This window comes from Plutella xylostella, chromosome 12 (genome assembly GCF_932276165.1).
Source record: "Plutella xylostella chromosome 12, ilPluXylo3.1, whole genome shotgun sequence".
NCBI classification, from domain to species: domain Eukaryota; kingdom Metazoa; phylum Arthropoda; class Insecta; order Lepidoptera; family Plutellidae; genus Plutella; species Plutella xylostella.
The window spans coordinates 7,754,518-7,767,909 of NC_063992.1; the positions used below are offsets into that span (position 1 = coordinate 7,754,518).

The 13,392-nt window shown below is 35.1% G+C and overlaps 1 protein-coding gene across 2 annotated transcripts; it reads left to right on the plus strand.

Moving 5' to 3' along the window:
• Nucleotides 1-3,698: 3,698 nt before the first annotated feature.
• LOC105384986 lies at nucleotides 3,699-6,551 on the plus strand. 2 transcript variants are annotated; one of them, XM_048624692.1, is made up of 4 exons: nucleotides 3,699-3,794; nucleotides 4,513-4,683; nucleotides 4,955-5,099; nucleotides 6,207-6,551. In XM_048624692.1, exons 2-4 carry the CDS (start codon nucleotides 4,528-4,530, stop codon nucleotides 6,356-6,358), a joined length of 453 nt encoding a protein of 150 aa, XP_048480649.1. In that variant the 5' UTR covers nucleotides 3,699-3,794; nucleotides 4,513-4,527; the 3' UTR covers nucleotides 6,359-6,551. The 2 variants fall into 2 exon arrangements, with proteins under 2 accessions (XP_048480649.1, XP_011553590.3); XM_011555288.3 differs by lacking the exon at nucleotides 3,699-3,794 and adding an exon at nucleotides 3,821-3,994.
• Nucleotides 6,552-13,392: the final 6,841 nt, after the last annotated feature.

The following is a 13,392-nucleotide window of genomic DNA, read 5'->3' on the forward strand; positions in this document are numbered from 1 at the left end:
ACGCTAACTTTGTAATGGTAAGTTAATAAAAGCAGTAAATCCTGTGAATAGGATAATTTCTAAAGGTTTCCAGTGAGTTCCTAACACAATTAATAAGTAAGATTCATTAAATAAAGTAAAATTTCCTACGGTTTCAATACAATAGAACTTGACCGAAGTCCATACATTACGCAACTAAAAACTAAGGACAAATGCGTGCCTTGCGTAAAAACCTTTATAGTAATGCATTACTTAGTGGCATTTGAATAATATGTAGATTTACATTCTGTGCATCCTGCATTTTCACCGTATTACCTTCGAAGGTACAGCGGGCGCAAGGGCGGCACCGAAATGCAACACATACCTATTTACGAAACTATCACAGCAACAATGAGGTCTTATACGTTACAGGACAGGAGGGATGCCTGCATGCGTGCAATAAGTAAGTATACCTATCTTCCGTTAGAAGGAATATATTTTTTGCACCTTTCTACCTTTTTACTTGTACCTCCTGTAGGTTGGCTGGTAGAAAATGCTTTTAGCATTATGTACACTTATACCTATCTCATATTTGTCCAATAAACTATTAAATTATTAAGTAGGTACTTATACTTACATGTAGGTATAAGTATATTTTATTAATTGTTAGTTGAAACGGACTTACATAGATTGCACAACACAAAAGCTGACTGTTACAGTCAATAAAAGAGGTAAGTATCCACCCCAGTGAAAACAAAATAATTAGAGTCACAGGTTAAACATTCTAATCATCTAACATTCGTCAGACGAATTTTATATCAAAGTGCATGTATTAGTATCTTCTCCTGACTCTAACTACCTATGTGTCAAAAACTTTTGATTGAATCCAGTGTACCTGAGCTTTTCAAAACCTATAATATAGCGATAAGGGCATAAGAAAAAATATGTCTCATTAAGTAATTTATGGTGTCATTGGACAGCAAAAACTAAGTGTCCATGATATCGTAAATTAGCATAGGTAAGTACATATATTATTTTTGCGGGAAAAAACGCAAGTTAATACGTTTGTTTTTGCAAGGCTGGGGTCATTAATTCTGGAACCAGTTCTCTAAGCTCGTTGCTTCAAACCGTGGTAAAATGGTGGTTGTGAACAGGTTGGTTTGTTTGTTATTAAATCATAAAAAGCACGTTAAATAAATGGCAATTATTTCATTTCTGCTAATTAGGGTATTTAACGTTAAGTTTTCCTTTCTGTAATTTTATGATCCCCATATTATGATACCTAACATTTTTTTACGATAAGTAAGTATGTTTTCCTGTGTTTTATTAATATGAAAAAAAAAACAAGTTTCGAAATTGTTGGTTCAACACAAAGCGTAGGTACTAGCGTAAATGTACGGAGTTACCGCGCCATTAACACTCCTATACCTTTGCAGGGAAAAATTACATGTAACTTACATAGCTACTCAGGTATTACAGTTGGATAAGTACCGTCATAATCTTCATCAGGCTTTCGTGAAAGTACGGCAACCTTTTCGGTCCTGTGGCGCTCTGTTATGTTATGCTATGCTATATGTTATGCTACTTGAAATTTTAATAACTCACCATCAAGTGCAGTCTGTAAGTATTTTATAAGTATTTAAGTACCAACCTCAATAACTGAAAACACGGTAAGTATCTGCAGTGGTAGTTTTCCTTAACAACTACTTAATACATATATTCTGTGAGTTTCAAGCTATACTATGCCGTTAATCAACGCACCTAAGTGCTCATATTCTCTTTGGTAGGCAAGTAGTGCTTAGTTAATTGTTAATTACTTAACACAGTAATTCTTACCACCTCAGGTACCCAGTAAGTAGTAGGCCATGGAAATGTGACAAAGTGCCATTAACGCAGGTCACGTTGTCATTTACATGTCTCACTTGTTAGTCTCACTACAAATAATTGTTTATTTATAACAGTCAGCCTCGTTTTTCTCGAGAACTATCTAAGTTTAAATAAGAACTTGCACGCTAACAATGTAGGTTACAGATAGGTACAGGTAAGTTCTATGCCGATACAAGAAAACGACTAATTTTTACATCATACTTGCCATTTTCATACACTTTTCCAGCTTCGCTTGATCTAGAACTGAAATAAGCATAAAGTAGGCCATAAATGACTACAGACTAGAATTAATATTTACGAGATACATGCAGCTAAATAAAAAATTAATATACTTTTAGCAATTAGAATAGTTTTAAACATTCTAATATTTTTAATGATAGACCCAAACCAGACGTTTTAAAAAAAAATGTTCATTTATTTAATTATAGGTTATTATAATAATCAATACATATGAAAAACTTAAATAGACTGCAATAATCCTCGCAGGATTGTGTGCAGCACCTTCATTAATTAGTGTTATCTATCAACTTTTTTTTGTGAGCGTGGTAATAAGTACCTACGTCAGAGATTTGGACTTTAGGATATGACGCAAATCCTGTGAGGTCAGTTGCCTGAATCAAAACCTGTTCAGCCTTTTACGCTGGTAAAAAAAGCGTTTTGAAAAACCTAGCTATTAAACTTCTCACGTGTCCAATATTTTATGCGATGTTTTTTTGTCCTTTTATGAGAACCAACCAGTTGTTCTGAACAAGTTCAAAATTCAAAGTGAATAAGTATATCATATTTTTTTGTATTTAAAAGTCTTTATTTTATACACCCACCTACAGGTTGGAGGCCAGAGAAGGGGAGGGAAGGAGGGTCTTTGCCGTTTATATGAGTAGGTATAGCCATGAAGGCCTGGAAAACATGTTTAATACGGAAATACTCTATTTTTACATTGAGTGGTCTTTTGAACGACAGGCCGTTAAACTATGGTAGATTACCAGAAATTACTGAAACCAAACTGTTCTTTATTGCTGCATGTTAAGTAGGTAGGTACCTTGCCTAGTAGACAATCAATTTCTGTCTCTGTCTGTATAAATTAGTTATATAGCTACATATGTTTATAATAGCTGAGCAATCTGAGCATCAAGACAATCCATTAAGGCTCGATCTCACGATCCTTAAAGGGACCCTGCCCACTTGGCTGAGACTTGACACTGACCGCTAAAAGGCGACTCACACACTTGGCATAGTTCTATATGGACAAAGTCATTGCCATCTAATCCAGTGCAGTAACAGACCTTGCTATGTTTACAAAAGGAAAACTTCGCATTATGTTAATAAGCTTGTTTATTGTGGGGTTTGTAAAAGTAGAAACTGCGACCTATTCGGCTATTCCTAGTAAATTCCTGAAATAAATTGGTTTAAATTTTATAATTCATAGGAATACTTAATATAGATTAAGTACATTTTGTGAAAAGAAAAACTTACCTACCTACTTGCCCCTTGACCTGAGCTTATCGTTTATTATCAGTTGTTATTATTTGCAAAGGCCGACTTCCACCAAGTGTATTAAAAACTAAACTCGTTTAGACAGATACAGATATTTTATTGATTAGCACAAGTTAAATGTGAGATAACTATGACAACAAGAATTTTAGGACGTTGGAGTCTCTCCTACTCCTAATACAGATCATCTACATAGATCTACAAATTAATAAAAAAATGCGCCATATTATGGTAGTGATTTATGAAGAAAATTTTAACTATGATTTTGTCGAAAACAAATTGACATTGTTAATGCACTTAAGATATAAAAAACTGTTTGAACCTGTAAATATCTAGTTTTAATATATTAGGCTAGTTTTGTGGGAGTGTGGCCATTATATCGGCTAGTTAGCTTTGTTTAGTAACTATGTTTAAGTAAAAGCTGACCTTATGTGATTAAAGTGACGACATAAGAAATCGTAAGTAGTTTATTCGTGTTATCTCACATACTTCATAATTCTTTGACTAAGTGAGGATACAAACAGAGACTGTGAATAAATAAGTTTGTTATTACTAAATTAATAGTGTCAAAATGCGTTTCGAGTGGCCTACCGTTACTAGATGTTGTTTTTGTTTTCCACTGAGGAGGGGTATTATCACGTTTGGATATGTGACCCTTGTAAGTAAATAGCACGTCAAGGCTGAACCTATAGGTTCTTCCTTTCAGCATATTAGGCAGGGATGCATCATATTTTATACTCAGACGTACAAAATTTACTCAGCTATAAAACAAAGTTTCAGAACGCTTCGACTCTATCTCATTGTATTAAACGTACTTAATTATTACTTTCATCAGTTCGTTTTTGACTAGCAAGAGTGACCTCTCAGAGACGGTTGCAGGGTCGAAGTACTTATTTGAGCAGAAAGCGGAAAGCAGGCCGTCTAACAAGCATGACACCATATAGCTCAGGCGGCAGGCTAACCTGCCTCCGAAGCTCGGGGCCGCAGGTTCGAATCCCGCTCACCTAGAGAAAACATTTGTGAGTTTGCCTCGCCCCTGGTTGTTGTTAACTTGTTTGTCTGATACCAATTTTTAATCTGAGATTTTTATTCCTTCATTGTAGTTACCTTGTTACATACTACATGACCGCTTGGTCGTAAGTATATAAAATAAGTTTTATTTATGTATATTTTCAGGTAGAGTCACTGCTGATGGTGGCAGTGCAAAGCTACCTGGTTCACGACGGCTCAGCTTATCTAGGATTTGAGAGCAATAGTATAATTGATTATCTTCCGGCAGAAGTGTGCTTGACTATATATTTGATAAGGCTCGTATTTAATGCCTTACTTTTATATGGAGCACATAAGGTGAGTTTTTTTGTTCATGAAGGACAAATTTCAGTATTATAGTTTGAAATTTAACTCAGATATCAGCTATTCTGAAAGCATCTAATGCAGCAGTCTTACATTGAATCCAGACAAAATTTTATGCTTAGGTATAAGTACCTAAGTACTAAGTTTTCTAATTCAATAATTTTTTTATTTATTTTTATCGCTTTTTTAATTCTTATCCCCATCCGACCGAAGTAAGTACCAAGATATATTTTATATTTATTTTTAACTTTCCATCTTGTTTCAGCAAGAGTTACTCTACATCAAGATATTCTTCTACTACTCCATAGCGGAGACGGTATCCCTGGTGGTGATGGTGGTTCTGGAGTGCACCCGCATTCACTGGAGATTTGTGATTATATCGGCAATGTTCTCCTTCTTCGCATCGATGTGTAAGTATCAAATGTAGGGTAACGTACCTTGGGACGCTTGTACCTCGGGACATTGATTGTATTTTAAAAACCGGCTAAATAAACACATTAAAATTCTACCCTAGGCGTAGTATTTTATTCGCTTGGCAAAACTAGAGAGTCTCGTGATCATACCAGCATCGAGTGTGTGGTGAAGACAATATGAAGTTTTTTGGAGTCAAAAGTAGCTTTTGTATAGTTTTTTGTGTTGCTTTATCTCATTGAGGCATGCTCAAAATAAAGACATGGATGTCACGTATATCTTTTCAGTTATTTAATTTTATGACATGGCAATTATCTGAAAGATTCCTATTAATTAAAAATAAAGATATTTAAATTTTTGTTTAAATATTGCTTTTTTGTACCTTGGGACACGATTAAATTTGTACCTTGGGACACTGTTTCCTATGGCTTTGTACTATGGAAAATGCAAACATCTAAATAACGCCTTATATCTCTGTTCTTATTAGTGCCAGAGTGAAACTAGACAGAAGAGAGATGCTGTAAATAAATAAGAACAGAGATATAAGGCGTTATTTAGAAGTTTGCATTTTCCATAGTACAAAGCTATAGGAAACAGTGTCCCAAGGTACAAACGTGTAACGTACCTTGGGTCAAAACAAGCATTTTTACTTTTATCTTAATTTAATAAAATCTGGCCACACTAAAGCTTAAGCACAAATACTAGTGATAATAGATTATATATCCTACCGAATAAAGAAAATTTCACATTAATATCTTAGTTGTACGCTGCGATAGCTTCATTCAAAGTTAGGGTAGTCGAAAATGTCCCTAGGTACGTTACGTTACCTTACTATGAATTTTCTTATGCAAAAAATTTGAAAATAAAATGGTTGCCAAAATTTGACGCGGCACGTCGACGTAAGCGCTTCATCGAATTTCTGTTTCGTTATTTGATTTTATCTTATTCGTTGATGTTTACCTAATTCGAAAATTACGTATTTACATTTTCGGATTTCTTCTACACTTGTATATGCCTGTGTCATGTATGTATGTGTACAACTGTAGATACAATGAGTGCATGTATGTATGTATTTAGCATAACAAATATGGCCTTATCCGTTCCAGGCATGCAAGTATACCTGCTGATCCTCATCTACAGTCTACTCTGCAAGGTGCGCGGCGCGGGGCGGCACGAGTGTGAGAACCACATCACGGGCGTGGTGCTGGGCGGCTACAGTGGAGCGGCTCTCGGGGACCACGAGGAGCTCTGTCAGTAGATGACGTCAGAGGGGTGGTGCTGGTCTACAGCGGGGGCTGCGCAGGGGGGGGGGGAGGAGCTCTGTCAGTAGGTGACGGCTGGTGGGAGTGTGAGCGGCCACCCTGAGTTGCGAATCTCACAGGTGTACAAAAGAGGTGTATGCGAAAAGAAGAATGATAGTGGCAGAAGAACGGGGTATTGACAAGATTATGTAAAAATATGTATAAAGTCGTGGATACTACCTTTGCAAAATTCCTTCTTCTACTAGCCATGCAAACAAATACCTAACTTTAAAATCCAACACCCAGCCCATTTGTAAATGGATCTAAAAATATAGAATCTCAGGCGGAAAACTCGATGTCTCACTGTAGGTACCTACGGCTACATCATGAGATGCAAAGTCTACATTTGCAGGTCTGGTATGTGACATGTGTAACCTAACATTAATAAGGGGCAATAAATGATCCAATTAACAACACTCATTGATATTTTACATAATCATAATTATGTACAGGATCAAAATTCGTCAATGATCGACTCTTAGTCATTTGTATTCACCTACAATCTCTTGATGAACCCAAGTTTATTTACATATACATATATAATATATTATGTAAATATATGTTTAGCTATAGATAGCTGCGCTATCGCGACGCCTACGTACCTATCTATTTTTCTCCATTTATGAATTTACTTTTTGACTTGATAGTAACATTGGCCGGATAACTGAATAAAAAACATCCTGTATTTATCCATGCGAGTTTTCTTTGTTAGTCATAATTATCAACTACTTAACGTAAGTCATTTTCCCGTATAAAACATTTAAATATAATTACTTAGGTACCAATAATTTGTATCATAGCATGTAATAGACTAGAGCTAGACACGTGCTAGAATAATAGTGTAGGTGCCTAATTGCTTTTTATATACTATAGGAACGAATAAGTACAACATTATTGCCATCATAATATAAGTATTCATGAAATTATTCAAAACCCACCATTTTAACAGCCATACAGGACAAAATTGCAGATACATAGCTATATTTATGTTTATCTAACTAAAGGTTAAAGTTAAAATACGTAGAATACAACTAACTACCTAATTATTTCTAGGAAAACAACGGTCATTATAGTATTGATCTAGATCTAGATGTTATCAAGGTCTGATGCCATGCCATGGACACATTATAATCACTTAGCTGAAGACAGTCTGTAACATACTTACATGTAATTTTAGTGACTAGTAAGTAGATTTTGTCAGTAACACAATCCTCTCTTTGCTTTGGGGAGGTTTTACCAAAAAATAACAAATCATCAGCTATGCGTATTAATCATAAATTTACTTAGATTCTGCGATGACTCTGATGATAGGTTCTATTAATTTCGCACATACTACCTTGTGATTTGGTGAAAGGAAAATACTTCAAAAATAAGTAAGTATAATATGTGACCCTTCAGAGAATTCAAAAGAAATTAAAACAATTACGGTCAAGGCACTGACCCTCAGTACTCACTCGTAATACTTTGACTTATTTAATTTAGCCGTGACCTGACCTCTGGTTACCTGTATTAAATAATATCATCACAGGTATTATCAATACATCACTCTGACAATTTTATATCACGTTAACTTAATAAGTAATCAGGGCTCAGTTCAGTGTAAAATAATATATTATATCTGCCATCGTATAGTTGGGGCTATAATTTTATTTTAGTAAGTAAGTACAGTCAATGTCTCGCTGAAGTACTTATATATGGATTCGATCGCGCAGTGTAAAAAATGTTGCTTACGGATTTTAAAATCATAATTTTCCATCAAAACATATTTTTTGTCCGCCTTGAATACTTATAACGATCTATTATGAGTCAATTTCTCACTTTTTTGTTACCATTATTTTGTTGTTTGTCATTGTCACACATACTACGTTAATAATACAATTAAAACAATTTCCGCGACAAAGATATTTGATTTATAATGTGAGAATATAAAAAGTCTAATACTTAGCAATTATTTAGCAATTAACACGCGTGTTAATTTTTAACAACACATGTTATAAACAACGAAAACTATGTACCTAAGTACATGAATTATTGTTGTAAGTACCATTATCAACACAAATAACTACATCTATGTAATCAATCACTATGTAAAATCGCTGAATAATACTTTTCCAGAATGCAAACGATAATATATGGTCATAAGACACATGAATTCATGAGTCATGAGCATTTTTTGTCGTTAGATACAAACTGCATAAAGCTGAAAAATGTGCGGTGATCTTTTGCGGTGCAGGAATGAAGCCGTACACAAAAAGGGAAATAATGTATGTACCTAGTTAAGTATATATAAGTAACTTTACGGAACCTTTATAAATCGACACTCGATAAGTTGAAAAAATACACATGACGAAAAAATAAAACACGCACTCACTCACGCCTTGTACTAATGTACTCCCTTGCGGGGTAGGCAGAGGTGCATTGCTGCACCCACTTTTCGCCAGAGTGTTATGTTAGTCCCAATGTAATAGGGGGCGGGCATATTGCCATTTTACAACCGACAACCGACCCGACAACAAATATCTGTGTTTAAACAAATATCTGCCCCAGCCGGGAATCGAACCCGGGACCATCGGCTCAGTAGTCAGGTCACTAACCACTACGCCATTCGGTCGTCTAAATATACTTGTTATTTATTAAAGCTGCCTATTTACGTGAATTAGCTCAAATTGCTCTATAGTCGGTTAGATCGTAACCAGGGAAAGGTTGATCAATTATACGTCATCTCCATATTAAATTCTTGACAGATGGGTCAAAAATCAAGCAATAATCCCTGGTTATGCTCTAACCCACTATGGTGAAATTGACACTTAATGTTTAAGCGGATAACTCTATTTAGATACTTACCTATGTCTGTCTTAGACATACATAGGTATCGAAGTTTTGTTCTCGAGCTATAGCAGATCTGCCGTATATTTTACGGATAAAATAAATCAGAGTTTGACTCATCTCTTTGCTTCTTAAATTGGTAACATTGATATGCCCATTACTTTATTCAGTCGTCAGGTTTTTTAAGGAAAAATTTAAGCATGGATCATGGTTATAAAACAAGTGATACTTAAGTACCATAGTTGAGTTCATTATATAATTATGGTCGATTTACTTGTTAACAATCGTGTTGGATGCTGTTAATAAGTTGAAAGTTCAAGGGCAGGGACACCTGCTTGTCATCTGTCAACATTCATATATTTTTCAGTACTTATGTAGATTATGTCATATATTATTTACTTGATTTTATCACATTGTTATTATCACCAGTCATCAGTTTTATGTATGCTGAGATCTATGTATAAGTTCACAGTAAATATTTGAAATACATTATGCAATAGGTAAGTATGTCCTTATTTTCTCAAAAGGCATCTTAGCCGTAAAAAGCAACAGTAACTTCATATTTCCATGGGTAATCATAATCATGACACCTGAAATTAATACAGTCATTAGTTTACATTATTATAAATTAAAGTCATAAGTACCTTATGCCTCTTAGAATACTTACTACATTTGAAAGTAATTTATTTGTAATCTGCCGTCCAGTTACATCAGTTAATCTAGTGTTTGTTCATCTAGTCTAGGCTTACACAAATACATTACCTAGAAACATATTTATTTACCTAGGCATATAGCTAGGTAATTTAAAAAGTGTGTATGGTTTGATGACTTTTCCATCATTGCATATTTTTATACTATGGATAAATTATTATAAAATACACGTAGTTAGGCGTATCTAATCTTTGTATTTTTCAAAGGGATTTCTGATCTAAAGGGTGATGATTAGGTATTCGCACTGAAAGTAGCCATAATCTATGAGCTCAAAGGATGTTTTTAAATTCTTCAAGTGAGACGTTAAATTGCCAAAATTCGTTTCAATTGTGGCGTTGTGTGACCTCGCAGCAGATCAACGAGTCGGCTGATTGCTCAACTCTTTTGTAACACGCTGTATACTGTATCAGAGGTGTACCTACCTGCAAGGATACGGTCGAGCTACTACTGTTTGCTGCCAAATCTAAGAAATGTCACATATCATGCTGTATAAAGGTAATCGTCAACCTTTCGGCATCGTACGTAACGGACGCATCGCATTCTTTGTATAGAAATTCGCACAAGTGCGTCCACTTCATCGGCATTACCGACGCCGTTTCTCCATACATTTATGAAACTCCGTTTGGCCCAATACGTACGATACCTATACTGAGGTGGACTCTGACCGACACCTGAGTCAAAGAACAATGTGGACGAGAGTCGGGTACCTACGGATGGATCTCCATCATTTCATGCTCAATGTCGTTAATTGAATGCAACTGCACACACACGTTTTAGTTAAATAATCTTATCAGAGTTCTTATTATCGTGAAAAGTATGGGATCTAATTAATCCACATAAATAATTATAATATTAATCTATTGTTGTTTTTAACCACTAAACTTCCTTAGTAGATTACAATACTTACTTACACACACTTTTTGGTGCATGTCAATAGGGTTTCTTTAAATATACAGGTTGTTGCAAAAGTGGTTAAATAGTTAAGAGTAACTTTTTTCTTAAAATTTATCACCATTCATCTCATTTTAGATGCAAGAAATCAATTTTCCCCAGGCCTAAAAAGAGCTATTATCATGACTATTTTCAGAAAAAAACACACCTTATACTTTTTTGAAATTGTTATTTATCAAATTTGCAAAAGACGTAAGTATAACAAAAGTTTTCAGAATTACTCCCAGAGTCAACCCCCTTTCGGCTTAGTAGGTATATCACTTTTGTAAGTACCAAGTATACTTACTAGGTACTTTAATTAAAAGTTATATCTAACTATTGTATCTATAGTTTTGTAAGTAGCCAACAAAGGATGGTGAACAACGCTGGACTATTATAATTAAGTACTTACTAACATTCTTCATGTCTTCTTCATGTGTATGGATTTAAATTAAAAACAATTAGAATGTGTCCAGTGTTGTTGCAATTGCATGTGTTGTACGCTACAGCAATAATAGTTAAGTCAGGGGTTCTTAGGTGGGTCAATACTAGCCCTACAAAAAAAGAGTGTATTATCGTTATCATCCGGTTATCGGATGGCGCATTTCTGTTTCTCGGCATTCATCATCCATTCAGTACTGACTCGGCTACGAGTACCTGTAAAACAAGATCACTCGTATTCAACATTAAAATTTAAAGAAAACACTATACATTGCAATAATAATTAAATGAGTAATTAATAAGGGAAGTAATTAATTAGAGCGCCAGAGATGCGGGTTTGAAGCTGACATGTACCAATGAGTTCTTTGAATTTAAGTACAATTGTATCACTCTTGCGGTGAAGGAAAACAGCTTATCTAGATTTAGCACATCTAGATATGTGAACTAACCAACCCGCAGTGGACCAGCGTGGTAGGAAACGGTCTAAGCTTAGGAAGGCAGTTCAGACCTAGAGGATATGCACAAAGGTTCCATTCGAGAGAGCCAGGTCAGGTACTTACAACCCCACAAAGATTAGAATAGAATAGGGAAGTATTATTTTACTTACACACTAAAGATTGATAAAAAGACATTTAATATATGTATTTTCTTACCGAATTACACCAGCATAATATATATGCACAACTACACCATTATTATGTCGAGTCAGTCGGTACAATACTCGTACTGAGAAGCCACACGAAGCCCCTCGGTTGGTCCCCCCGGCGACATAATCACTTGATGACTCCTGCACAACGAGTTCATTGCCCCATAACTTTCTTTACTATTTAGGTCACTCGATTAGATATGTCGTCGGTTGTTACTTTCCCATAGTTTCGATTAAAATACCTACTTCTAAACCTAATATTTATTACAAAGTGATTTTATAGTAAGTAACTGATGTTTTTTATGGTTGGAATATTTTACCTTTGTTTGGAACTTTCAGAGATAATGTTTGCTGGTGTTTTGGTACGTATATGTGAAACATCGGTCATGTTGATAGCAGCGGTGTTAATCATTCGTTAAATGCGCAAATAGTTTTTATTGCGTTGGTTAGAAGATACCTAATTAGGAAATGTAAAGTTTTCACTGGGAAATCATCCTGTTTATACTCTTTTCCCGAAAGGTGTCAATAATAACTTAATAAGTATCAGATTACATACCTAATTATAATTTTTGATAAATAATCTAATAAACACAGAACTCACAGATTTAATACATCTGATAATAAATATTACATAGGTATACTTACTACAAACCTCAGGAAGTCACTCTACCTATACCTGAAAAACTAAGTTCAGAGCCCCTACCCTGGCCCTACTCGTATCGTACTAAGCGACTCTACGTATCGATTGCATGACAGCTGTCCTTCAATATTTTTTTTCAAGCTAGAGTAATCCCCTGAACTCTGAACTCACCGACCTAACTATGTATTTAGTTTCAGAATAGCCAGCTGCAAAGTGCTGGAGCGTGGTGTTCTGTTATCGATTTTTATGTCACACACATAATATAGAGAGTAGCATATCAGTAGCAGACACGTGTTGGAAATCTCCAGTGACAAAACATTGATCACTTTGTATTAAATTAAATCCTTTGTTATGTTTTTAAATGAGGTTAGCCATCACATGCAACTGAATTTAGTAGAAACTAATAGTTTCAGACAATGTTATTTTTATTTTAATTGCTGTAAATTATTTCATGTTTTAATTATATAGGTCACTAGTTACAGGTGGTGTTTAAAAATCTGTTTCAACTCCCAAAGGCGGCGGGTTCGATTCCCGGTGGAATTTACAATTTGTGTTCTAATTAAAATAGAGAAGTTTCGGTTTTATAGCATATGTGCTATAAAATCGACTGCTGATGACATGTCCTAAAATTTACAAGAGTAAAATGAACGATGCTATCGGATAGGGATCTAAAACTGTGTAAATAGGTCTCGCATTTTTCTCCAGCCGAGCCGTGACAGCCATTCGCCTCATAAGGTTATAAGAGTGATGGAGAAGACTCTTGTCTATGATACTTACCAGTAGGTGGATCTCGGCCA